General features: G+C 43.8%; 1 protein-coding gene across 2 annotated transcripts in view; it reads right to left on the bottom strand.

Moving 5' to 3' along the window:
• Positions 1-4708: 4708 nt before the first annotated feature.
• The window catches only part of arrdc2 (arrestin domain containing 2), a 33325-nt gene continuing 12680 nt past the window's right edge, over positions 4709-25353 (bottom strand). The window contains exons 1-8 of one of the 2 annotated variants that reach the window (XM_073068556.1): positions 16070-16434; positions 11474-11543; positions 10844-10991; positions 10190-10292; positions 8780-9033; positions 8475-8637; positions 7516-7679; positions 4709-6643 (exon numbers count right to left, since the gene is read on the bottom strand). In XM_073068556.1, the coding sequence (XP_072924657.1) occupies positions 6590-6643; positions 7516-7679; positions 8475-8637; positions 8780-9033; positions 10190-10292; positions 10844-10991; positions 11474-11543; positions 16070-16343 (1230 nt within the window). In that variant the 5' untranslated portion in view covers positions 16344-16434 and the 3' untranslated portion in view covers positions 4709-6589. Of the gene's footprint in view, positions 6644-7515; positions 7680-8474; positions 8638-8779; positions 9034-10189; positions 10293-10843; positions 10992-11473; positions 11544-16069; positions 16435-25353 lie in introns of those variants that run through there. The other variant, XM_073068557.1, reaches the window with a different exon arrangement.

The following is a 25353-nucleotide window of genomic DNA, read 5'->3' as shown; positions in this document are numbered from 1 at the left end:
AAAGAGCTTCACTTAAACCCGAAGCACTAGAAGTACTTTCTGTTCCATGATTCACACCAAGCATAGCCCCAGGAGCAGATAAACATAATGTACCAGGCAGGAAGTTACACAATGCACGCCAAACTTCAGATTGATGGCTAATAATTTTCCCAAACAAATAGGGACGGAATTCTCATTTTGCTTGCCTCCGTCAAGGCTTGGCTTCAATAAGCTGCATGAAGCTGCTTCCCTTCCCTCCCAGCATGGGATCTGAGGAATGGTGGTGGGGGAAGGGAGAAGGTGGTAACAGGTAATTAAATCAATGCTCCTCTCCCTGCCTCTATCCTCTGTAAAATGTCTTCTCTGAGTCCCAGAGAAACACAGTACTAATGTTGTTGACATTCTCAGAAGGCAGCCAGTTTCCAGGAATCCAGGTCAAAAAACATGGTGAAGGAGATCAGACTGCCAAGGACCAGCCAACAGCAGATCTCGCAGCTGTGGGACTCATAGGATGAAATTAAAAGCCAATGGTATGCGTTATACAAGCGTCTAAAACCAGCTTGTGTCTTCCAGACTTGACTAATGTCCAACTCCTGATGTCAGCAGTACAGTTCGGGGATGAGCGTAGGTCATGTGGTGTGCAACCTCTACAACACAAACAGCTTGTCTTTCTGCTGCTCCTCCAGTGGAACAGGACATCCCTGGGCACCTCAAGGGCAGCGTTCTCAAATAGAGTGAGGTCATCGAGACCAGTGAGGTAGGCGATAAGAAAGGTGGAGGTATTAAGAGAAAGAATTTGAGAGCTCAGGGCCCAGGCGGCCAATACATGACCGCCATCTGATGCAAAGCTGGGCTGAGCAAGAGGTTGTAATTGGAGGGTGATGGGAGGAAGGGTATCTCTGAGGGTTGTGAGGCAAGAAACTTTATATAGAGATAGGCAAGACCCATAAAGGGATGAAAATTTTTAAAATGTCATCAACTCAGGCTGTTGATCAGTAGTTACTGAGGCATTTTCTCAGAATTCTAGAGCAGTGGTCCCCAACCACTGGGCTGCAAAGCATGTGCTACCGGGCCGCGAGGAAACGGTATGATTTGGCGGTATGAAATGATATGAGTCAGCTGCACTGCATATGCTTTGTGGCCCAGTGGTTGGAGACCACTATTCTAGAGCTCAGTGATATATATATCTTGGCCTCAACGAGGGAGTTGTGAGATTGGTTAGCCCATAGAGGTGAGCTGTAGTAAACGTTGGTATTACATGACCTCCAACTTTGATGACAGAATGACCTGATTAGTGAAGAGGATAAATGAAAGGAACATATAGGGGTAGAGCAGAGGAGTGAGACTAATTGGGCAGCATTTTCAAAGAGCTTCCACAGGTAGGATGGGCTGAATAACCTCCTCTTGTGCTCAAGGAGTCTACAATTCTGCCATTTCACCTCTTCTGAAGACATGGACTCCCTCCTGGGGAATAGGTTTAAAGGCATCTGCTGCCCTTGCGTAGAAGCCGGAAGTATTTATATCTTAAAAGAATGCTTTAAAAAGACAAAGTTAGGGAGTGAATTCCAGATGTTGTGTCCCAGGCAGCTGTAGACGCAGCCGCTAGTTGCGTAGTAACAGAAGCAGGTTGTGATTCTGAACTATGGCAATGGAGGAGGTCGGTCATGGGACCCGCGTCCAGTGATCTGAATCATTTAATCAAGAGACGTGACCAGGTTGCACCACAGGAGTGGGAGAATTAAATTCAGTAATTACATCCATCAAGAAATGAAACTCACTTTCAGTAAGGTTGGCCAGATTGCCTTAACACCCATGGGTTTTGAATCATTTAATGGTCAAAGTGAGGACCACTGACATATATATCAGGTAAGAACTAGGATTAGGGCATGAATAATTGCCGAGGTCATTTCAATGTCTATTCTCTGTACCTATTTATTTCTTTAACATCCAGAAGTCCATTGACCACTCTCACTGCCATCAATGACCAAGTCTCCACAGCCCACTATAAGAATCATCTCCTTGAAAAAAATTCTCTTTATTTCAGTCCCTAAGGTCTTTACTTTGGGATTGTGACTCAGCAAGAGTAAACAGCGTACCCATATTTACCCTGTGTAACCTCAATGAGGCCAACTCTTACGCTTCCAAACTAGTTAACTCATTCTCTCTTCAGGTGATAGACTTGTCATGTCAGGAACCAGTCTGATAAAGCTTGTTATTCTGCCACTCGAACAAACATGTCCTTTTATGGACTCAATAGTTCAAATAGGATCTCACTAAAGACGATTATAGAAAGATATTTCTACTGCTGTACTCCAAGCCTCTAGCATTAAGGCCAACATGCCAAAAAGTGTAAGGCAGTGAAAAACAGAGTTAACATTTCATGTTTGTGTCATGTACAGCCCGTAAACAAATAAAAGTCAGCATTGAAGGCGTGCAAACATTTTGGAGAAGTGAAAGAGGATAACAGATGTTACAGGGACTGTAAGTAGTTTCAAAATTCATGGGGTGGGCAGGGCCTGAGGATACAGAGATAGTGGGAGGCAGAAGAGCTGGAAAGTATTAATGGTATAAAAGGGAGCATTGAGGTCAGAGGAGGTTACAGAGATATGATGTACAGGCTGTAAGACATTAAGACCATAAGATATAGGAGCAGAATTAGGCCATTTGGCCCATCAAGTCTGCTCCACCATTTCATCATAGCTGATCCAGTTTCCTCTCAGCCCCAATCTTCTGCCTTCTCCCCAAAACCCTTCATTCCGTGACCAAACAGGAACCTATCACCCTCTGCCTTAAATATACCCAATGACCTGGCCTCCACAAATATGGCAACAAATTCCACAGATTTACCGTCCTCTGGCTAAGGAAATTCCTCCTCATCTCTGTTTTAAATGGACACCCCTCTATTATGCAGATTGGAAAGAGTAAAAGCATAGAAAGATTTCTAAAATAACGTTATTTGTGCGGAGAACCACCTTCAGCAAAAACAACAAATCAGTTAGAGAGAACTTTCTGGGCAACACCTCACTCGCTCTGGGAACAGATGATTGCTGAAAATTTGGTAATAGCTACACCTTTCCCTTCTGAACTTGCTATGGATGTTTATACATTTAATGAAGACCAGTCACAGGATCCAATTAATATAGTATGTAGAATTTAAAATTGAATCTTTGAGATTTTTCTAGTAAGCTTTCTTGTGCAACAGTTTTTGGCTTTGATTAAATATGATTAAAATCATGCTGTGGTGGGAGCTAGCTGTACACAAGTAGGCTGCACAAATAGCTGCCCTCTCCACAAAGCATTTTGTAAGATTACTGTAGAAGGTGCTACAGAAAAGGTGTCCATTATCACCAGCACCATGGGGCAGAAAGAGCCACACTGAGCGATCTCGAGAGGGCTCAAATGGAATTGAAGCTGTTCTCAGTCCACGTCAAATCACAGGGAAAAACTCACACGCTCAGGTTGTATCCCTCAAGATTTATCCGACTGGGGTGACTTGAACCAAGCTTTTAAACAGTGAGCCTAACTCCAGCAAGCATAAATTAGAACAAAGCCTTTCAAAAGAGGAATTGGGAAATAGTTCCAAATGCAACAGTGTGGAGGGAGATTAAGGTTCTCCCTACACATTGCAATTAATGTTAGAATTGTGTAGGTTATAAACCCAAGACTGACCATCCCTTTTGGATGTCAAAGAGGGGTGGGAAAACTAAACTTGGGTCACAGATCAGTCACAACTTCACTGAATGGCAGAATGAACAAGAGCCGAATAACAATATGGTGCCACAGTTAGCGCAATGTTATTACAGCTCGGGGCATTCCTTCAAGATTCAAAAACTTTGTTGTCATTCTAACTGTACATCAGCTCTGCAGGGTAGAATGAGACAGCGTTTTCCAGGGGCAGTGCAATCATAACATAACAAACGCAACACTAAATAGTAAACACAACAATAAATAGTAAAACACCACAGCCACATGTCAGTTAAAAGCAAGTTATAAGTGTCCAGTGCAAGTTAAAAGTGTCCAAAGCGGAGTCAGGTAGAGCAGCTATTTTGCAGTCTGACTGCCTGTGGGAGGAAGCTGTTTAGTAGCCTTGTGGTTTTAGTTTTGATGCTCCTGTAATGTTTACCTGATGGCAGAAGAACAAACAGTTTATGGACACCTGGCACCGCCCGGAAGTAGTTTGTGCATTCTCCCTCTGACCACGTGGGTGTTCTGGTTTCTTCTCACAGTCCAAAGACGTACTGGTTAGTAGGGCAATCGGGCATTGCAAACTGTCCTGTGATTAGGCTAGTGTTAAATAGGTGGGCTGCTGGATCACACAGCTCGTTGGGCTGGAAGGCCTGTTCCTCAATGTATCTCTAAAATAATCTTGTTTCTATGTTTGAGCTTGCTGAGGTTGGCATTTTGCCCAGCACCCCATCCTGTGTAATTTCCAATTCCATTTGGTGTAGACCAGTGAAATAATTGAGCCAGCAGGAATTAAGGAAGCATGCAGTTGTCACTAGGAACTTCAAGCGTTTTGAACTGCATCTTGATCCCAAGGATATCAAGACCAACTAAATCTTATCAACCCATTGCCACACTCAGATTCCTCCCAGTGTGAAGAGCATTCTGCTAGGGCTTTGGACCACATTGCCCCAACCGAGCCAGTGAAGCTTCTGTCTAGAAACTGTTTTCATCAGTCAATGCATCAAATAATTAAGAGGGATAAAAAACATTACCACAGGAAGAATAATTTAGAAATATTTTATTGTATAGGAAAAGATACAAAAATATATATTTTAAACAAAGTATTTAACTGTTTGAAAAGTATCTTAGATTTGTTATACAAAATGGAAGATTTATCATCAATCTTCCATACAATAATTGGAAACACCTCCTTCAAACCAAGTAGTTGCCAATTGAACTGGCATTATCCCTGTAGATTATCATACAGCTTTCTGTTTCTCTGTTATTCTCATCTCAAACAATTGGAGATTAACTAGATGATGTTCATCAGTAGGCTTTTCCACCCATCTCCACTATTTTCACAACTAACATTGAAAGAAAAATATAAGTTTTTAATATAAAATGCACCCTTGAATATTTGCTCTTAGCAGTTTACTGGAAATTATTTTTTAATCCCAGACGTTTGATAATCTTTAATATCATTCACCACATGTCACCAGCATGGATTGTAATTTCATTTGCTAAGAAGTACATTTCTTTATTTTAAAAAAAATAGGCAAAGTGTACATCAAAAATCAAAGATCAATATCCTTCAGTGAAAGTCTGAAGCAAATGCACAAAGCTCCTCCGTTTCTAAGGCTAGAGGACTGGCATGACCCAAAATCTTGTTATAGGCACATCTCCACAGTATGGAGATGGTCAGCTCATAATCTGCCTTTCCTTCGATCCTTTGGTAATCTACAGAATTTAAAATGAAGCCCTTTGTAAAGGGTTAATGGTTACAGAGAAATTTGGTTTTGCTGATCACATATGATGCTATCATAACCCATCTTTATTAACCACACAACTGCAATAAAGTTAAACTGTAAGCCCATCACTTTTCAAAAAAATTATACAAGTATTCCTTCCAAAAACTCTCTGGCTCTCCACTTCTCCCTCTCCTTCAAAACCCATCTCACTGACCAATTACTTCCTACAAAACCCATCTCACTAACCTAACCCTATTCTTCTTCTTCATTCCTCCCCATGCTCACCTTGTCCATCGTTCACTTTTAAACAAAGGTGCAGCCTAAACATTAAAGATTACAGATCAAGTATTCCAATACTGCACTATAGACAGTATTGGCCTGCCTTAGAATTTGGACTGAATGTTTGGGTCAAAAAGGATTAGATGGAGGAACTGTTGAGAAACATTTTTAAAAAAAATGAAAATCCCTGATTTTGAAACTCCTCTCTGCCACTGAAGACTAGATCTTCACACCTCCACTATTCCATCAAGGACTGGGCACCCTTCTCCAATCTATGGGAAGAGTCCAGGCATGGTAACCACTGGCCAGTGGTACTCACAGAGCAGGCAGATTAGATCTGACAGGATTAGACCATCATGCCATTGCATCTTCATCAGGTGCTCTGAACTTTCTCCTGCCCTTCTGCAAACTTCCAAGCATCAGCTTAATAGGGTGGCTACCTAGCTGTCAGAGTCAGAAGCTGACATCGAGACACCTCCTCCCCACAGTCACCCTACATGTGCAAGTACCATCTGCTGAGACATACTGCCATACAGTTGCTCTGGCAGGGAAGGTGGTCTTGCTGGGCTCAAGGTCCAGGCACGGCCAACCACGACCTCCCCATCCCCTGCCGCACAGTCACACCCAACTCATCAGACCCCCAGTGGTCTACCGTTCGACAAGGCGCCAAGCTCAGCGAAGCGGAACGCCAAGAGAAGATGACAAATAGCACAGTAAAAGGCGAAGGTGGCTGATGGTCAGACTTGTAGCATCACAGGTTGTGCTCTCCTTCCTTTCAAACACTGTCCCTTTCACTTTCAGACAGCAATATCCTGAATTTCCTCTTCAAGGTGCTGGCATTTGCCAAGGCTCTGAAAGTGGGTTCTAAAATCTCTCTTCTGCTTCATTTTCTCCCCCAGGATTACACAGAGGAATCTTCAGCAGGTCATACATCGGCGGCGCATCTCCAGTCTCTGGGGATGAGGGTCAATCTGGATGGAGAGAAGGAGCAGCAAGATGAACAAGTGATGACAGACTCGCCAGGAAACCATTGCAAGACAGCAGCAAGTGACCCTAAGTGGGCTGACAAGTAATAATGCAGGCTGGCAAGCTGACCGAAAATAAAATGCTGAGGTAATTTCCCACAGGAGGCCAAAATGTTGACCTTGCTAGAACTCTGCTTAGATCACACTGCAAATAGTGATTGTCTGGTAATGATGCCTTCTGAAGTTCCATTTTATATTAAAATGGCTGACTAATTATTACGGTTATGAGGGATTAGCCATGGATGACACAGAAACAGAGTTAAGGGAAAGGTTCTTAAGTTGGTTTCACTGACTTGGATTCCTCTCAGACAGGGCAAAGAGTCTTTGCTTAAATGTGCCCCGAGGATATGTTTCTCATCTTGTTTTTCAAATTTGTTTCCATTCATTAGGTGATGATTGAGACTGACACATAAATAGTCAGCCAAGGGAGTATGCTGAACCTGCCTACTACAAAGTCAACGGGTACACAAGCGAGGCCATCTTAATGTCAGAAAACCCGAGCAGGCTGGGACTCTTCACAAGCAGAGAAGGGCAAGGGTGACTGGGAAAGGGTTAGATAGGGTGCAGAAGGCATCATCACCAGACAATCTCTGGTAAACCCAGTCACAAATTCAGGAGAAAGATCTCTCCCCAGAAAGTGAGGAGTATATGAAATTTAATTCCACAGCAGGAGGTTTCAATTTGCCCCATTCTCTGAGAAAATAACCAACGCATCTTAAGACCATGCGATAGATCCACTAGGAAGAGAGAAGATTACAGGGATATAGAAGGTGGGGAGGATGCTTGTGAGAAGCAAAGAAGCCAAATGGACATCTTACCTCTGAATAAATGGGTGGGGGGCGATTTCGGAACTCCTGCACATAGACAAAGAAGGGATGCCCCAGCATCCCCCCTTGTTCTTCCTCATTCTCAGGAATGGACAGTCTTTGGTCAGTCTGGCCAGCCTCTTCCTCAGAGACTACCTCCAGGTAATCAGGAGGTGCTGAAATAGAAAACAGGCTCATTAAGGTAAATGTGAAGAGCAAGGACTAGAAATTAAAACAGGGTTTGTCAAAGTCATAACACCCTCTCAGTGTCTGATATCAAGGGGAGACAAGAGGTTGAAGCAGGTTCAACAATTGAAGCCTTGTACACAATGAGTGAAGACTGTTGCTGTGGTGAAGACCACTCACTCAACATTCAGCCCCTAGTCGATATTCTACCATTCAATTTGATCCTGACTAAACTGTGTGCATGTTCCACTTTGATTATGGAACCCCCAACATCTTTACCAAACTTGTAACTGCCCCATCCTTGCCTCCTCCACCCCACACTATCCTTAAGACAGGGAGAGAGTGACAAAGATGGAGACACAACTCTTCAACCAAGCTTCTGGACTCCTGCCTGATCATGTCCTGGTGTGGCCTAATGGTCTGCCTACACTCCCGTAAAGCACATGGGAAAATCTTTTGCATTAACAAAAGGTGCTCTGTAAATGCAACATCAGAGTCCCTATTTTTTTGTACTACCAACCCTTGCATTTCTCCCCTCTTGCCTTATGGGGAGCCGTCTGCTTCTGGGACCTTTTAACCTCCCTCCCGCCCAAATCTCTCAGCTTTATCTCTATCCCCTTATCCTTAATGTTGTAGCTGTATGCCTTTCCCCTCATGGACAAGATGCTAAGGAGGGATTCGAGACAACGACACAGAATAAGCCTGCAAACCACTCGCGCATGCCCCAACATGGTGTCTCTCCGTACCACTACTCAAACCCTTGACGCAAGTGGCGAGAAACTTACGCTCCGGCCGCTCTGGGAGTGTGAGACGCAGCCAGTCTATGTCCATACTGTACTGGCTCCCCACGCTGGACGAACGACTTCCAAACGGGTGCAGTGGGATGGTGCCAATCACTAGCGGCAGCTCCAGCAACAGTTTGGACGTTCCTGGAATTTCAACATACACCTAATATGGATAAAAGACAAATTTCTCCCGTTAGAAAGTGCCTACAGAAAACATTCCCCAGTCCTACAAACCGTCCCTCGATTCTCTGCCTCCCTTTCCAGCGTTTCTCCTCCCCATGTCTGTGACTAATCCCAGGTCTTACCCTCAGTGTATAATCCACACGGATCACACGGCACTGGAGAGAAGGCGAGACAGGTGGGATCTTCAGCGGGCGCCCGTGCCACGTCCCCCTCTTGCGCGGGGCGACCCCTTCACCATGCAGGGTGGCCACCACCGATTTCTTCTGCTTGGTTGTGCCCCTGGCAATGAAGGTCTGCGTCTGGATGATGGCTGCTTTCGGAGTCACTGTGCGGGAGCAGCAGTTGTCCACTTCGGCAAAAATTGGGATCACCTCACCTGGGGAAACAGATCAGAGGGTTGACGTTACTGAATTGCAAGCTGGCACTGGGAGGGGTGCAATGCTAAAACAGCAGTAGGGTGCAGTACCCGAGAGATTGGATGTAATTAATCCCTATGCACAATAGTACTCTCCGTTACCCAAGAAGTATTAAAACATAACTGCAACAGGGTTAAAATATAATTTTAACCTAATACCTCCTTCACTAAGGGTCAGTTCAAAATTCCATCCTTGCTTTCTTCTTTTAAAAAGAGCTGCAAACGTTTCATGAGGCCTTTCAGCCTCTTGATCCTGTTTGGCCATCCAGTCTAATATCTTATTTGGAACCATAGCATGTGTTGCCTTTGGATCCCTTGAGTGCTCTCAGCCAATGGAAAAACGGCAAACTTGATCACAACATCCCCACTTAACCCAGTAGCCACCATGCACAACCAGGCTCCGGTGTCATGATAAGATGGCCAAGTTTTTTAAAAAAGTTTCCCAATGTCGGTTCTTTTGAACCCCTCCATTTTTATCATTGGAATCAGATCATTCTACCAACCATAATAAAACACGAGCTGAATTTATGCAACCTGTGCTAAATAGAGTGAACCTATCCTGGATGCAAAGCCAGGAAATTAGTTTATAAAGCATTATATCCAGCCTTTTTTAAAAAAAATTCCTCAGAGTAGCTGGTTATTTATTACACAACTTGTTTGGCACACATTATTGTATTGTTACAACACAGGAAAGGCTGCAGATAATGCAATGTAAATTCAGGGGGACTAACTAGGTAGATGCTAGCAGGTGGCTTCCAGGTCAAGAGGCACTCTCCCAGGACAAGGGCCGGTCATTTAGGACTGAAATGAGGAGAAACCTCTTCCTCGAGGCTGGCAAATTTCTGGGATTCTCTCGTCAATTACAGTCGGTCACCATGCACATTCAAGAGTTTTTTTGAAAAAAATTAAAGATATAGGATTTGTAGAAAAGTTCAGGAAAAAGATCAGCGGTAATATGTTCAGTGGAGCCAGGCATAAGAGGCCTTCTCATTTCTTTGTTTCTTACTGTGATTATACTACACTATGTGTAAAGTGCTCTCTGATGTGCCATGGTCATGATCAATACCAAAGAGAATGCACTTATTTTTAAAATCTAATGAAGGAAAGCTCCATTTACCTGGTGTGTAGCCTTTCCGGTCAATTTTTGCTGTCAGAGCTAGATGGCCAAGGTTCCAGTACCAGACGCGAGCTGACTTCTCCTTCGTGCCTGCTTGTGGAGCCTAGCAAGACAAAAGGTGAGGAATGCAAGTGGCAGACAAGGTAACGGCCCAAGTTCCTAATCAGTCATTAGAGACAACGGCCCAGCATCACCTCACCACCATTTCATCCCTTTTTTGTCTATGAATACTCAACCCTATCAGCAGGACCATTCACTAAATCTGGAAGCAAATTATGGAAGAAGACAATGCGCATGCCTGCACGAAGATGGTACCTCTCCAGTTTTATTACAGCCAGTTGGACAGGTTCTCCCTGTCCTCTCCTTCAAATAATTCAAAGCACCTCAATTAGATCAAATTTTAATTTAAACTCATGGCAGGAAAGCAAATCTATTAGGTACATTGCTTTTATAAACCAGCTCTTAAATTACTGGCACTGTTCTGATAAACTGACCCTGTACTCCCGCCATTGAGGACTAAGCCTGGAACTGAACACGGTTACAGGATCTAACAGGGAGTGTGTTCAACTGAACAACCACCTCCGACCCATGCACCCACTCCCTCGAGTGTCCGTGTACTGTGAGCAAGTTGGTGATGGTTTCAGGGCTTCTTACCAATAATGAAGGCGTGTTGATATCGATCGGCTCGATCACCGTGAAATCCTTTTTGATTTTCTTGACGGTGGCCCAAGGGCGGTGAAGTTTGGCTTTGACCCAGTATCTCACACTGCCATGCTTTCCCTCAAAGGATGTGACCAAGTTCCTGTATTGAGGGAAACACAAAGTCCACACATTTAAAAAATTAAAAACCTGGCACAGCTCTCAGGGTTATTCAAAGAAACATTTTCTGAAGCAGCTTTGCTTCTATGATAGAAACACTAACTGAGGGGAGGGAGCTCCTGTTGAAATAGCAGTTACCCTACACAACCTTCATTCACATTGCATTAACTACCAGCACTCACAGCCTACTCCATGCACCCTTCATGCCCCAAGAATTGATGGCTGTCCCCTTTCCTTAGTTGTCCCTCACTCCAATAAGGCTTCAAATCAAGGCTTAATATCAGTTAAGTAATATTCTTTGTTTCAACTTTTAGCAATCTTGTGTAGCTTTGGAGTTTGCACCTTGACACCCCCCCCCCCCCCATGTTAACCAGTTGCATTTGGTAGAAGTCAACAGTGAGATGCAATAGAAAAGAAAGCTAGGAGTCCTCAAGGACAAACATAGGAAAAAGTTCGGAGACTCACTCTTCAGGAAGCTGGAAGCTGAATGGGAACTCATGACGACCAGCCTGGAGAACTGTGAAACTTCCGTTATCTGAAAAAAAGTAAGAAACAAGTCTTCAGAAACAAAAACTCACTTAATTCTTTATTATTCTTCTTCCGATGCACCGATATCAAAGACTACCATATAGCAAGTGGAGAAGAGGCTAAAGGATAGGATCACAATTAAAAAAAACTGCACCTTCCATGCTATTATCGCATGCATGAAACCAATACTCTGTTTTCACAAACTCCATTGTAAAGAAATAGTCACATCAACACGAGCTCCCTTGTGTAGGTTCATGGGTTCAAACCTTAGAAATTATCTTGGGCGTAAACCAGGCTGACATGACCAACACAGAGTGCGGTCTGCACCACCAAAGATGCTCCCTCTCTGATGAGCCCCCACCCAGCTTCTCTTCACTGCAGGAGAACAGAGAATGGTTTTAAAGAACCAGTGTGTTTCCCTAGATCATCTGGCCATTCTGATAATGCTGACTGCAGGAACTTTGGGTTACGTCCTACATCACTGCACTTCCAAAAAGAAAACATGCTTTGAGATGTCTAGTGAAAAAACAGCACAAATGGATTTCACGCCCGTGAATCACCTATCACCACAGGGTTTGTACCTGGAAGGAGATGGGGGTGGGGGGAAGTGAGGACACACAGCAAGTGTCCAAATCTGGTGAAGTTGTTAATCCACGAGACAAGCATAAATCACACGAAGCTTCATCTTACAGTTGCCCACCAACCGCAAGTTAGATAGAAAAAACCCCTTGAAGTGAGGAATGTTGCTGTGCCACATAATGGGGTTGATTCCGTATTTAAAAATTAAATTCTCCAGTCAATAATCCAATTCTTCCCTAGAAGCCAAACCAACGGAAGGGTAAATTATTGAATACCAAACCTGAGCATGAGCAGTGAGACAATAATTTTTAGTTGGCAGTTCGGCAACCTTAGGACTGCCTCACTGGGCCAGGTCTGTCGGAACGTTCCAGAAGGATAACCACCTACATTTTGCAGGGAGCGAAGGTCATTGGCACGGTGTCAAAGAGTGCTAAAATGCAATAGGCCAAACAAACCAGAGTTCAGCCAATGAACCCCTGCCTAAGCGAGGGGGTCAGCCTCAATCCCAGGAGCATCAGTAAGTTTGATCATAACTTTTGGGACAGAGAGCCAGTGAAGAATAATAGGCTGCAAAGAGATGTTAGGGAAGGTGACAGGAGATCAAGTGTACTTATTAGGCTCTCCCAAGTTCTAGCCTGTCTCATCCTTGAGGAAAAGAATGATATTAAAGACAAGGAACTCAATGATACGGGATTTGAAATTGTCATGGTTTCAACCGCATGGAGAGAGAGCAGGGAACTTGGGACATACAAATTGGTAGAGAAGTGTTCTGAGGAAAAGTGAATGTGGAAGCACTGATAAAATAAAGAGGGACTGCATAGCACATTGTACGGATTGCCGAAGAGAATACCAGGCCATGTAGGTTATCTGCCCCATGCAAAACAGCACAGGAAGGGGCATAATCTTCAAATTAGTTCCAGCGTATCGCAGGATGGTGTTGCACGGTATTATTTTGCATCACGAGCTATATATGTTGTATTAGGTCAGGTGAGAATGATCATGGCTAAAACCACCTTTGTACCAATTGGGTGAATGTGAGAATAGGAGGCCATTCAGCCCATCAATTGGTGAGTTTATGGTTGATTTTAGGCTCCCCCCATATCCCTTATTACTTATCACAAACCTTCGGGACTTAAAATTAACAACCAAGAATTAACTGGTGTTTTTGAAGAAGAATTTGAATTTCCAAACCCCCTCTGTGTAGAACGTCAGAAATGGATTGGTATTCTGATACAGCACAAGGCTGTCATGAGCTCTTGCAAACCTAGTGGCATCTTCGGTGGCAAGGACCTTAGGCAATGGACGCTTTCGGATCCCAGTGGTGCACAGTTAGATATAAAGTTGTTCAAGTAAGAAAGGCTAGGCAGATGGTTGGTGGCAGAGCAGAGACAATAGTTACCCTCAGAGCCAGCGTACGGAAGCTCTGTTGCCTAATTATAGTAGTATACAGGATGTAAAGATGAATTAAATGCTGAAAAAAATTATTTTCCCATGAGACAATAATACATTGGTTTGGGTTCTGCCTCATACACATACAATCGTTCACCACTCCTGACTGTCACTCTCCAATTTGGTTCCGCAGTTAACTTTCTGAACTGATAGCATTTTGCACTGATTAAGAAAACCTCAAACCTTCAGGCTGTCTCTTTTTTGAAAAAAAAAAATTAGTAAGTGGTGGGTTCAAGTTTCAATTCAAAGACTTGAGCACATTCCCAATGAAGAAGTGCCATCCTGGAGATGTCGCTTTTCTGATGGAAGTGTGGGATTTTGTTGTGTCAACTACTACCCTTCCTACATTACCGTTTTAAAGAGAGAAAAAAAATTGCTTTAAAAATGCTTTTAATTGTTCTGAGAAGGAAGTGAGACTTGCTCCAGAAACTGAAGTGCAGCTTTTTTTTAAAAAAAAAAAGGGTTTTTGTGTGTGCTGATTTTTAACCATAAACACAAAATACTGGAGGAATTCAACAGGCCAGGCAGCATCTATGGTGTGGGGTGTGGGGTGGTAGGAGAGGGGTGGATAAGCAGTCAATATTTTGGGCTGAAACGGCTTCATCATGCCTACATGTTGGCTGTTTATTCCCCTGCACAGAAGTTGCCTGACTTGCTGAGTTCCTCCAGCATTTTGTGTGTGTTGCTCAAGATTTCCAGCGTCTGCTCAGCCTGGTGTGTTTATGACTTTCAGCCATGCCTAGATTCCCTTTACAAACCTGAGAGCTCATGTCTGTCAGTGACGACGTCTCCACTCTCCTCCTCCTCCTCCTCCGAGGTACTGCCTACACAATGACTACTCACAAAGCAATATAACAAACAGCCCCATGTAGGAAGAGACATGCCCCTACTTGCTACTCAGTGCACCAAGAAATCCTGTTCACTGCTTTTTGCACCCAAAATGCCACTATTTACATATTGGACTGGAGTGAGCCAGCATCCACTGGCTGGGACTTGGAAGAGAAATCTCTTACACAAGTGAAACAATCCCTTTAATTTAAAAAAAAAGGACTTATAGAGAAGTCTTTATAAACCCTTTACAATGACTTCATTACCTATGGTGTGACTTTGAGGATCTCACAAGACAACAGCAAAACATGATAACCAAAGACTGTACGAAGACCTGACTAGTCCAGAGCAGAAACTACAAACCCTATCTCATCCTATATTTCTGGTAGGCGTGTGTTTCTCTCCACCCCACCCCATCTCATCTTGCTTCTTCTTCTAAGCCAATTCTTCCATCCAAGGGTTCTGGGCAAATCTGAAACAATCCTGCAAGTTCAGTTTCCGGCTAATTTCCCCCACAACTTGATTGACAACTAAAGCAAATTAGATTTTGTTTTGCCAGTGGGAAAGGCTGATGTTGTGGGCATGGCCAGACCTCTGATTTACAGTCCAGAGCCACCACTGCAGAAACAAGAGCCCTTCTTCACGGAAGGACATCACCTCGTCAAACATTCTGCCCACTGAATCCATACCAGCTCTTTGCAAGATCAAGCTGGTAAGTCCCACTCCATCCCCCTCTATCCGCCATTTTCCAAATCCTTCCTTTCAAATATTTATTCTCACTTCAAGTTAACTTGCCTCTGGTCAATGGGGCACCAAATATAATTCGATCAGAATTTTGCATCTTTTTGAAAGCTTCCAAACTGGCGTACCCGTCCCTGACCCACCTCCCTGTCAATCGTGGGCAGGTGCTGAAACAATTAAAAGGGGAAACGAGCCTGTTCTTGACAGATACTTGGATGGGATGGAGAACTTGGTTAAATAGGGATTCTGCAGAGACATGACCGGGAGTGGATAGGCTGCTGAGGGGAAATGGCATTTAAAAGGTACCGGCAGAAACGATTCTTTAAATGGACGTCTAAATCCTAGAAGGGATCTCTGTAACAAAAAAAAATGACTGGGGAATCGTTCCTCCAGACAAAGACCAGCAGACACAGTCTCGATTCATCTATTCTAATTCAGAACTAACCCGTGCTTCAGAAAAGACGGAAAGCCGTGGAAGGACAATACAACTCAGTCGACACTCCGCGCGCGCACACACACACAGAGCCTTCCAAACAAAAAGTGAAATAAAAACCTTAATCTCCTGGCAAGGTCACTAGATTCATTTACAGAGCACCAGTAAAGTGCTATTCTACAAAAGCAGCCTATGGTCGGTGCATCTTCCACCAGACACACTGACAATGAAGTAGCAACACGCCGAATAAACCAGGACAGAAGAATTGATCTTGCTGCCCAGCTTTGCAGTTGACAGTTCATGCAGTTAGTCTGTGCTCACCTTTGCAACCCACCCCCCTCCCCTTCTCTTTCCCTCACGATACAGCATAGCAAGAGGCCAACAGACCCATCGTTCACATGCAGGTGTTTTATAATCTCTCCTGCAACCCCAGTGCTCTGCAAAAACAGCGTCACAGGGCAAGCTGTCGGCTGGCTGGAAGCATGTGGCGACGGGCTGCTGACCTGCTTGGATGAGGTTCACCCGCTTGTTGTAGTACTCCACTTCATCGCTGTAATTCTGGGTGTAAGCCGTGCTGGAGCCGGCGCTCCGAGACTCGGTCCAGTGTACCTTCGCAAAGCCCTCGGTGTGCAACTTCAGGGACTGCACTTTCATTTGTCGGGTCACTTCCAGGACAACTTTGCCTGACACTTCATCGCCAGTGCTGTACACGGGCACCGAGTCGGGATCGGGGCTGTCGAACATCAGTGAAAAACTCTTCAGCTTCTCTAGAATCATTTCTGCTCTTTCGGCTTGATTGAATGTCGAACTGTCGACTACTTGCCAAACGACCGGCACGACAAGAAAGCAACTACTTCTGGTCTGGATGTGTGTCACTTTAAATATAGGCTCCGCTCCGCAGAAGGCGGGCCACGGACAGACTGACAGATAGGTGCAACCAATAAAGTACAGAGACGTCCACTAATCTGCCCAATCAGCAGCGGAGCATGGGGCGGGAGCTCCTTGCTAGCTTGATTGACAGATCGCCAGGAGAGAAAAACAAGTGACACTGCGCATGCACCGTTGTACCACACCTCGCTTGTTTTTCTTACAGCAGCAAAATGAACGGGTTAAAATCCGAGTCTGGGATTAGTTAGACGTTAAAGACAGAATCTCTCCGCCCATTGGAAGGAAAACATCACGAGAGATTCCAGCAAGGATAAAAAAAAGCAGAGAAAACATCGAGCCCTAGAAACAAACAACTTCGAGGGAAAGTCCGTAAACTTCTGGAAAGGTTGCCAAACTTGTGACTACTTTCTTTGAACTTTTGCAATTACCTTTACTTACTGAGTTAAACTTAATTTTGATACCATAAGTGATCTGTGCATCAACCCACCAAATTGCTCATTTCAAGCACAATGACTTTAAGTTTTACGAAATAATTTATTTTACTTTCAACATAATTCAAATGAAATCTAACGTTCTGAAAAGTACTGCAAGCAGGCTACTTATATAATTTTAAAGCATATTTTCAACAAGTCACATCAGTAAATAAAAGTACCCCCACCCATTCAAAGCGATTCCAAGTTTTCTTGTCACTCTTGTAAATTAAAGATGGAATTCCTCGACAGAATGTTTTTGTATAGCAGAAATATAACATCTTTGTAACAATTTCAGTTATCACATTTGTTATTAAAAAGAGGCTGTAAACAAATAAACATCCCTCACAAAGACGTTTTCCTAAATGATATGCTCAAGGGAATTATAGAAATTTTCTTTTTAGTTAGGAGGTTCTTCAAACTATAGACAAAGATTCCCTTTCTCTATTCCACTAGTTTGGCAAGATTTAGATAATACTTATATAATTATATATTTTTTTTTAAAGTAATAAGTTTTTGGATCTAGACATTGCTGGCAAAACCAGCATTTATTACCATCCCAAATGTCACTGGGGAGCCATCTTTATGAACTGATATGGTGTTGTTGGGTAGAAAATTCCTGGATTTATACTCCACAGTGGAGAATCTGTGAGGCATTTTCAAATCTGGATGGTGTGCAGTTTGAAGTTTGTGCAGTTTGAAGGAGAACTTGCAACTGGTGGTGTCCCCTGTGCCTGCTGCTTTTGTAGGGACAGCACCAGGTTGCCACCTTGTTTTCAACTATGTCTGGGACTGCTCCCAGCATTTCCATTCTTCTCACTGATTCCCTGGGTTTTTAGTGCGGATAGAGGGAGCAATGTGCTGGACCATTAGGTTACAGATTGCAGCAGTGTGTATCTCTGCTACTAATGGCCCACAGTGCCCCCTGGATGTTCAGTTTAGAGCAAGCCGTTCGAAGTTTATCCTGTTGAACACCTTCGTTGGTGCTGTTCAGCAAGAGGTGAAGACAAGGCTTTGTCTCCACTGTGTGTCTGCCACAGGTAGGGTGGACATTTACCTCTTGGTTCATTTGCTCCCTGCTACAAACACAACCCTTCAGGACTCGGTCAGTGGTGATGGTCACAATGTCCCTCTATTTTCACTGCTTCTTCAAGCATTATTCAACATGAAGGATTGCCACTACCTCCTTTCCATGGCTGGCCCAATGCTGTGTGATTTTAAGGGGCCTATGCACAATGTTTAAGATTATTCTCCCATGTTCAACATCAGGTGGGGACCATAAAATATAGGAGCAGAATTAGACCATTTGGCCCATCGAGTCTGCTCTGCCATTCCATGGCTGATTTATTACCCCTTTCAACCCCATTGTCCTGCCTTCTCCCCATAATCCTTAACACCCTAATGCATCAAGAACCTATCAACCTCCATTTTAACTATACCCAAGGAGCTGGCCTGCGCAGCCATCTGTGGCAATGAATTCCAGAGATTCACCACGCTCTGGCTAAAGAAATATCTCCTCATCACTGTTCTGAGGCTGTGCCCTGTCGTCCTGGACTCCCCCACTACAGGAAACATCCGCTCCACGTCCACGCTCTCTGGGCCTTTTCTATGAGAAGGTCTGATAATAACAATTAGGAAGAAACAATGATTGTGTCAGACCGCCACTTCAAGTCAAGTCACTTTTTATTGTCATTTCAACCATAACTGCTGGTACAGTACATAGTAAAAACGAGACAACATTTTTTTCAGGACCATGGTGTCACATGACAGTACAAAATAAAACACAGAAAAAACAACTACACTAGACTACAGACCTACCCAGGACTGCATAAAGTGCACAAAACTGTACAGGCATTACAATAAATAATAAACAAGACAATAGGGCGGTAAGGTGTCAGTCCAGGCTCTGGGTATTGAGGAGTCTGATAGCTTGGGGGGAAGAAACTGTTACACAGTCTGGTCGTGAGAGCCCGAATGCTTCGGTGCCTTTTTCCAGACGGCAGGAGGGAGAAGAGTTTGTATGAGGGGTGCGTGGGGTCCTTCACAACTCTTTGGAACCACCTCAAATATTTGAGGACCATGAGGAATATTGGTACATAGACCGATTGCAGAGTGGGAGGGATGATTCGTCCAGTTTGATTCTCTTTCTTTTTCAGTATTTTAGTACAACTGAGGGGCTCAGCAGATGATTTGAGGGTGTCAATTTCATTAGCAAGGCTGACATCACAACCGGCAAGGATGGCAGATTTCCTCCCTGGAGAATTAGTGAACCAAACATCAGGTAGTTTTGTGCACATCATTAGTTTGTTTTAAAATTTCGGATTATGCATAGGGGATTTAAATACCAAAGTAGAGTCGATGAATCCCATATTGTTAGCTCAGTAACAATCACTGTGCCACATTCATTTAAAGGTAATATTCTTATGTTATTTAAAGAAAACCTGCAAGTCGGCAAAGAAACCTACAAGTAACAAAGGAAAGAAAGAGCTAAACATTACTGCTGGTGGAATCTTGCTGTGCAAAAATGGCTGGACATGATCCCAAATTTGAGCTGATGTGGTCCTATATAGCTAGGGAGCTTAAGACTTGTGCACAATACTGTAGTAATTTTATGTATTGTACTATACTGCTGCCGTGTTAAAGAAACTAATTTTATGACATTTTATGATGATTCTGATATGGGTCTCTATTGTGGACTGAGAGTGGGAAGGGGGCAGGGAGAGGGGTATAATGGTTGAGAAAAGGGGAAGGGAGAGGAGAATCATGGTTGGGAAAATGGGAAGGGAAAGGGGAGGGCGAGGGAAGCACTAGAGAGACATTTGACAGTGATCAATAAATCAATCGTTTGGAATCGAATAACCTTGCCTGTTCCCTCAGGGCTGGGTGTGCCTGCACCCACACTCCACTCCACCGTTGGCATCTCACCTCACCCTACCCGTGGCACCCACCCTTGCCATTTCCAACATCCTTTGCTCTCACCAGGTTTCCAAACATTCCATGTTGACAAATGCAGTACTGTGCAAAAGTCTTATGCACCCCAGCTATATACATCTGTGCCCAAGTACTGTATACCCAGAAATATAAAAGCAGAGAGCAAGAGTGACAGTAGTTTAAAAGTCATATTCCTGATGACTGGATCTTTGCTATGAAATACAACATCAGTACACCTGGTTTTGTTACCAATTGTAAATCAGAAGATGAGCATTGATGCCCTCTGGTGGTGTTTAGCTTAAACTGGCAGAAAATTCACTGGTTTCTTAACGTTGTTAGAGCCTGGGGAGGTAGTGGGGTAAGCTCCCACTACCTATTAAATGCTCCCAATAGCGTGTGTCTCAAACAGCCTCTGACAACCACGTCCAGCTCCTGGCCTCCACGTGCGGCTTAGCTACTGAGCCTGGCAGAATCGTTTCTACGGACAGAAGAAGGGGCAAAGGAGGCATACTGGCACCTTGAAACCAGTCGTTTCAGGCAGATGGAGCTTGTCAGCAGAGGTTGGCGGCTCACCTGGGAGAAGGAAAAACTTTGATCTCAAACCTCTGCTGCCTTGCAGCTATACCCACTCCATGGGGAAGGGTTCAGGAGTAAACCCTGAGGGAAAAATCCAGAGCTGGCATCCCTAAGGCAGTCCTATGTTGAGTTCAATGCTGACTGGCAACTCCTGTGATACCACTGATGCCAAACTATATCGGTCTCCGCCATTCCTTTGGATTCATCAGCTGTGAGGGAGGGGGGCTGCTACTTGGGCAACAGCTTGCTCTCCATATCGTACTGTCCTGCCTTGCGTATCATTTAGACAACTGGGATGCAACATCCCATGTTTGACCCTGACCAATGGAGGGCCTCATTTGGTGGAAAATTTTAAATGAGTACAAATACAGAGATTTTCAAAAGTACTGAAGCTAACTCATCGCGCGAGTAACCAGAAATCGGAACCTTTGATCCAGTAATACAAATTCAAAACACAAAAATACAACTGCAGATGCTGTGGATCAAAGAATACGTACACGACGCTGGAAGGACTCAGCAGGTCAGGCAGCATCCGTGAGAAAAGAGTAGCCAACGTTTCGGGCCGAGACCCTTCAAAACTCATCAACCATTTGTATTAACTCTGGCTGAAGATAGTTGGATTAATCATGATCAATACAATTTGAATGTTTTGTGGTTAAAAAGCCTACTGGTGTCATTAGCATCCCTTAATGAAGGAAATCTGCTCCCCGGCTGTAGCCTGGCCTATCTATATGTGACTCCAGGTCCGCTGATTTACTTCGCTCTGAAATATGGCCTCAATTTACAGGCAGTTAAGAACAGACAACAAGTGCCAGTCTTGTCAGTATTGTTCACATATAAAAAAAACATGATGGATTTGTATAATCAAGTTCTGGAGGCACATCAGCAATATCAAAAGTTAGAAGTGACTTGTGCAAAACTTGCTCTTGTTGTTCTTGCAATTTTTGCCATACTCAGAGAAATCACAATGGACATTTATAAAATATTGGTTCGGCCAAAACTGGAGGACTCATGTCCAGTTCCAGCCAGGAAAACTGCGAAGGCTCAGAAGCCTTTTGCCAAAATTATTCCAGTGATGGGGGACTTTAATCATGAGAATTGACTAGAGTTAGGTTTGTTCTCCACAGAACAGAGGAGGTTACAGAGAGAACTGATAAGGGCTTTTAAAACCATGAGATGATAAAAACGGAGAAACCTTCTCCGCTAGTAAAGTCAAAAGTACATAGAAAAGTGTACAGAAGAGCACATAGGAAAAAGATGATTGGCAAGAGAACCAAGAGTGTCACAAGGATGTTTTTAAAAAAGCACAGCTAGTGTTTAGGATCTGAAATGGACTGTCAGGGGTAATAGTGGAGGGAGATTTAATGCAGCATTCAAAAGGGAACGAGGTATGTACAGTATTTAACAGGAAAGAATTTCAATGGTCAAGGGGAAAGAGACTAGCTTAGTTTTTTTAAAACCATTAGGCAGTGCCCGTGGGGAACAGACTTGAACTTGGAAGAAGACGGTGCTGCGAAGTACCCAAAGCTAAGACTAGTTCAATTGCCCTGGAACAGAGCCAGTATGGATTCAACAGGCCAAATTGCCTCCTACTGTGGAACCATTCGGAGAGTCTCTGAATGCCCTTAAACTCTAGGTAACATTGGACAGCAAATTGTTTCTAAAGTCTTGCTTCCTCAGAAATTCTTTAGGTTATGAAAGACCACTTGAAGCTGAACACAAATATAATTTCAGGCTACTTGCATTACGTAGGAATTTGGAGAAATTAACTTTTATTTAATATAATTCACTTAATTATGTAATGATGCTGGCACTTTGCAATAGTTCAACTAAGCTAAAAATGTTTTGTTAATGATTTTTGTTTGTACTCAGTGTCTGAGGCTTCTTGCTTAAGTGTCCAACAATAATCAGTCAGATGATGGATTCCAGTTGCCCTGATACTGTTTCTCCATGACCGCAATGTTCTGCTGAAACCTTTCCTCATGCTCGTCACTGACAGTGCCAAGGTTTGCAGGGAAGAAGTCTAAATGGGAATGCAGAAAGTGAATCTTTAGTGACATGTTGCACTTCACGGTTTTGTATGCTTGAATCATGTTGTCAACCAGCTGCACATAGTTTGATGCTCTGTAGTTACCAAGAAAACTTTCAACAACATCCTCGAATGCCTTCCATATGATCTTCTCTGGTCCCACTAGAAGTTCTTCAAATTGCCTGTCATTGATGACCTGTTTGATATGTGGACCAACAAAAATGTCTTACTTAATCCTGGCATCAATTATGCTGGGAAACATCTGTCTCAAATATCAAAATCCTTCACAGAAATCTTTGTGCCTGGTGACAGCAGATTCCATCCTCGCAGTCTTGAACCCAGTAATTCTTCTTTTGCCTCTGGTAATTTAACTCAGATTGAGTTATCAGAGGAGGCTCAGTCAACATAAAGGATTCAAAAATCTGTATCAGTATCAGTGTCGTTTTCCATTCCTGGATTGTGCATTATGACATCTTCGTCTGCCGCCTCTAAACTCCATGTCTCCAGTGGCATGACTATCGGCATGCGGTAATGTCTTCAGGGCTAAAGGGAGACTGGGGTATTCAATCAATTTCTTGTTCTTAGCAGTGAAACCAGACAGACTGGTCAGAGAAAAGGAGCAGTGTGTCACATGATCCTTCCTGCTCTCACCATATCATTGGGACAGTGAACAGAATTGACTACCGAGTACCTTAGCGCTTGGCTCAGAGATCGACAGCGCATGTTGCACGACAAATGAGAGGAGCCCACGCTTTGTCCCGGCCGCCAAGTTTACGCCCAAACTGGCACTCGTAGGCTTTCTTAATAGGGAGACTTAAGCACATACTCACAAATATAACAGCAAGTGTCGAAGCTGTTACAACATTGGTGAGACATTTTGCTATCACAAATACTCCTGTAAATGCAATTACTTTATTATAATGAGTACACACAATATACTATGCGTGTACATCAACCTGATTGTAAACTGATACACATGTTAAAGCAATGCATAGAACTGTGCGTGTATGATGTTTTTTACAGCCTTTCTAAAACCTGACCTGTCGTGCAGCATTCGCCCTGTCTAAGCATTCCCAGGCATGCCTGGACTAGACAGGTAACCTCTCAGCTTACACTGTAGGCAACATTTTAATTGAGTTGAATTATGAATTGAAATAACAAATACAGGCGATTTTCTTTTAAAAAACGGTGCACGAGAGGGAAAATTTCTCGGTGATTTTCATGATCAGCAGCTAAAAATCCATCAGGTACACCAAAAAAGTATTCAGGAAGCAAGATCTTTGTTGTCCGGTGTAATCTACTGTTTCCCGGTAACGGAAATTGCTCTTGAATCTCACCGCACACTGTGCAACGTGTTTCTTTTATCACTCCAAGTATTTTAATGCTTATATTATCTACTTTTAAGGTAATAATTTCCACTGGATTCAAAACCGAAACTGTTTGCTTTTATCCTGGTTAAACCTAGATAGGACACTCACCACACCCAGTCTGAAGGAAATCCCCAGAACAGGAAATGAACAAACAGCACAATTTACAAGAAAAAGAAAGACTCCACGCACCAGTATTCTGAAAGTAAAACAATGTCTCAGATGTCAGTGTGGGAAGGGGAATGGAATTAAAATGGCTGGCCACCAGGAGATCCTGGCTGTTATGACAGACAGAGCTAAGGTGCTCGATGGGATGATCCCCCAGACTGTGTAGATCTCATTTAAGTAGAGGAGGCTGCACTGACAGCACTGGAAACAATAGACGACCTCAGCGGATTCACAGGTGAGCTGCTGCCTCACCTGGAAGGACTGTTTAGGTCTCTGAGTGGAGGTGAAGGGGCAGGTGTGGCTTTAGGGATAAGGACCTGGAGGGACCCTGGCGGGGAGGCTCGGGACAAGTCATGTCACGGACAGCGTAGTCTCCCCAGAGTGGGGAACTTGTGCCCAGTGATGGGATGTGGTTGGAGATGGCGGAAGATGCAGAGAATGGTGATATGTTGGATGTGGAGGCTCATGAGGCCTGTTACGTTGGGGGGAAAGGGGTAGAGGGTGAGGGGAGACACGCGGACAGAGACGTGGATGATGGCTGCATTGGCAGCAGTGAAGGGGAAACCCTGTTTTCTGAGAAACTTGGGCTTCCTGGAATAGGAAGTCTCATCGTGAGAACAGACACAGCGGACACAGAGGAACTGAGCGGAGGGAACAGCATTCTTGTAAGTTATCTAGAAGTTATGTGCCCTGCAACAGTGTAATTCTGTTCAAAGAGTTATAGAGTCCTTTCCTTTCAGGACAGTCTGACTCAGAAGCTCATTTCTTATACATATAGTATATCTTAGACACAGGTGCACCGACTCAAAATGTCCTGTGACGGTGTTTATTTTCTAAGCAAAACTTTTTGTCCCAGGCCAAAACACACTACTTTATCATTTCCTGTCAGAGTCGCCTTGTGTACAGACACTCCTGTACCTGGAGAGACTTTGTGTACATATGCTTGGTAGGCACTCAGAGGCCACGTTATTAGGCGCACCCGCTCGTTAATGCAAATATCTCATCGGCCAATCATGTGGCAGCAGCTCAGTGCATGAAAGCAGGTTCAGTTGTTGTTTGGCCAATCATCAGGAATGCAATCTAAGTGATTTTGATCATGGAATGGTGGTTGATATCAGGCAGGGTGATTTGAATATCTCGGAAACTGGCTGATCTCCTGGGATTTTCCCCGCACAACAGTCTCTAGAGTTTAGAGAATGGTACAAAAGAAAACCCATCCAGTGGGCAGCAGACATGTTGGCTGACCTGACTTGTTAAAGAGCGAGGTCAGGAAAGTGGCAGTAACTCAGATAACCACACGATAAACAGTGGAGTGCAGAATTGAATCTCTGAGCCCACAAAACATCGAATCTTGAATT

The sequence above is a fragment of the Hemitrygon akajei genome, chromosome 16 (genome assembly GCF_048418815.1).
Source record: "Hemitrygon akajei chromosome 16, sHemAka1.3, whole genome shotgun sequence".
Classification (NCBI taxonomy): Eukaryota; Metazoa; Chordata; class Chondrichthyes; order Myliobatiformes; family Dasyatidae; genus Hemitrygon; species Hemitrygon akajei.
Note: the sequence above shows the minus strand (reverse complement) of the source record. Positions and strands in the feature narration are given on the sequence as shown.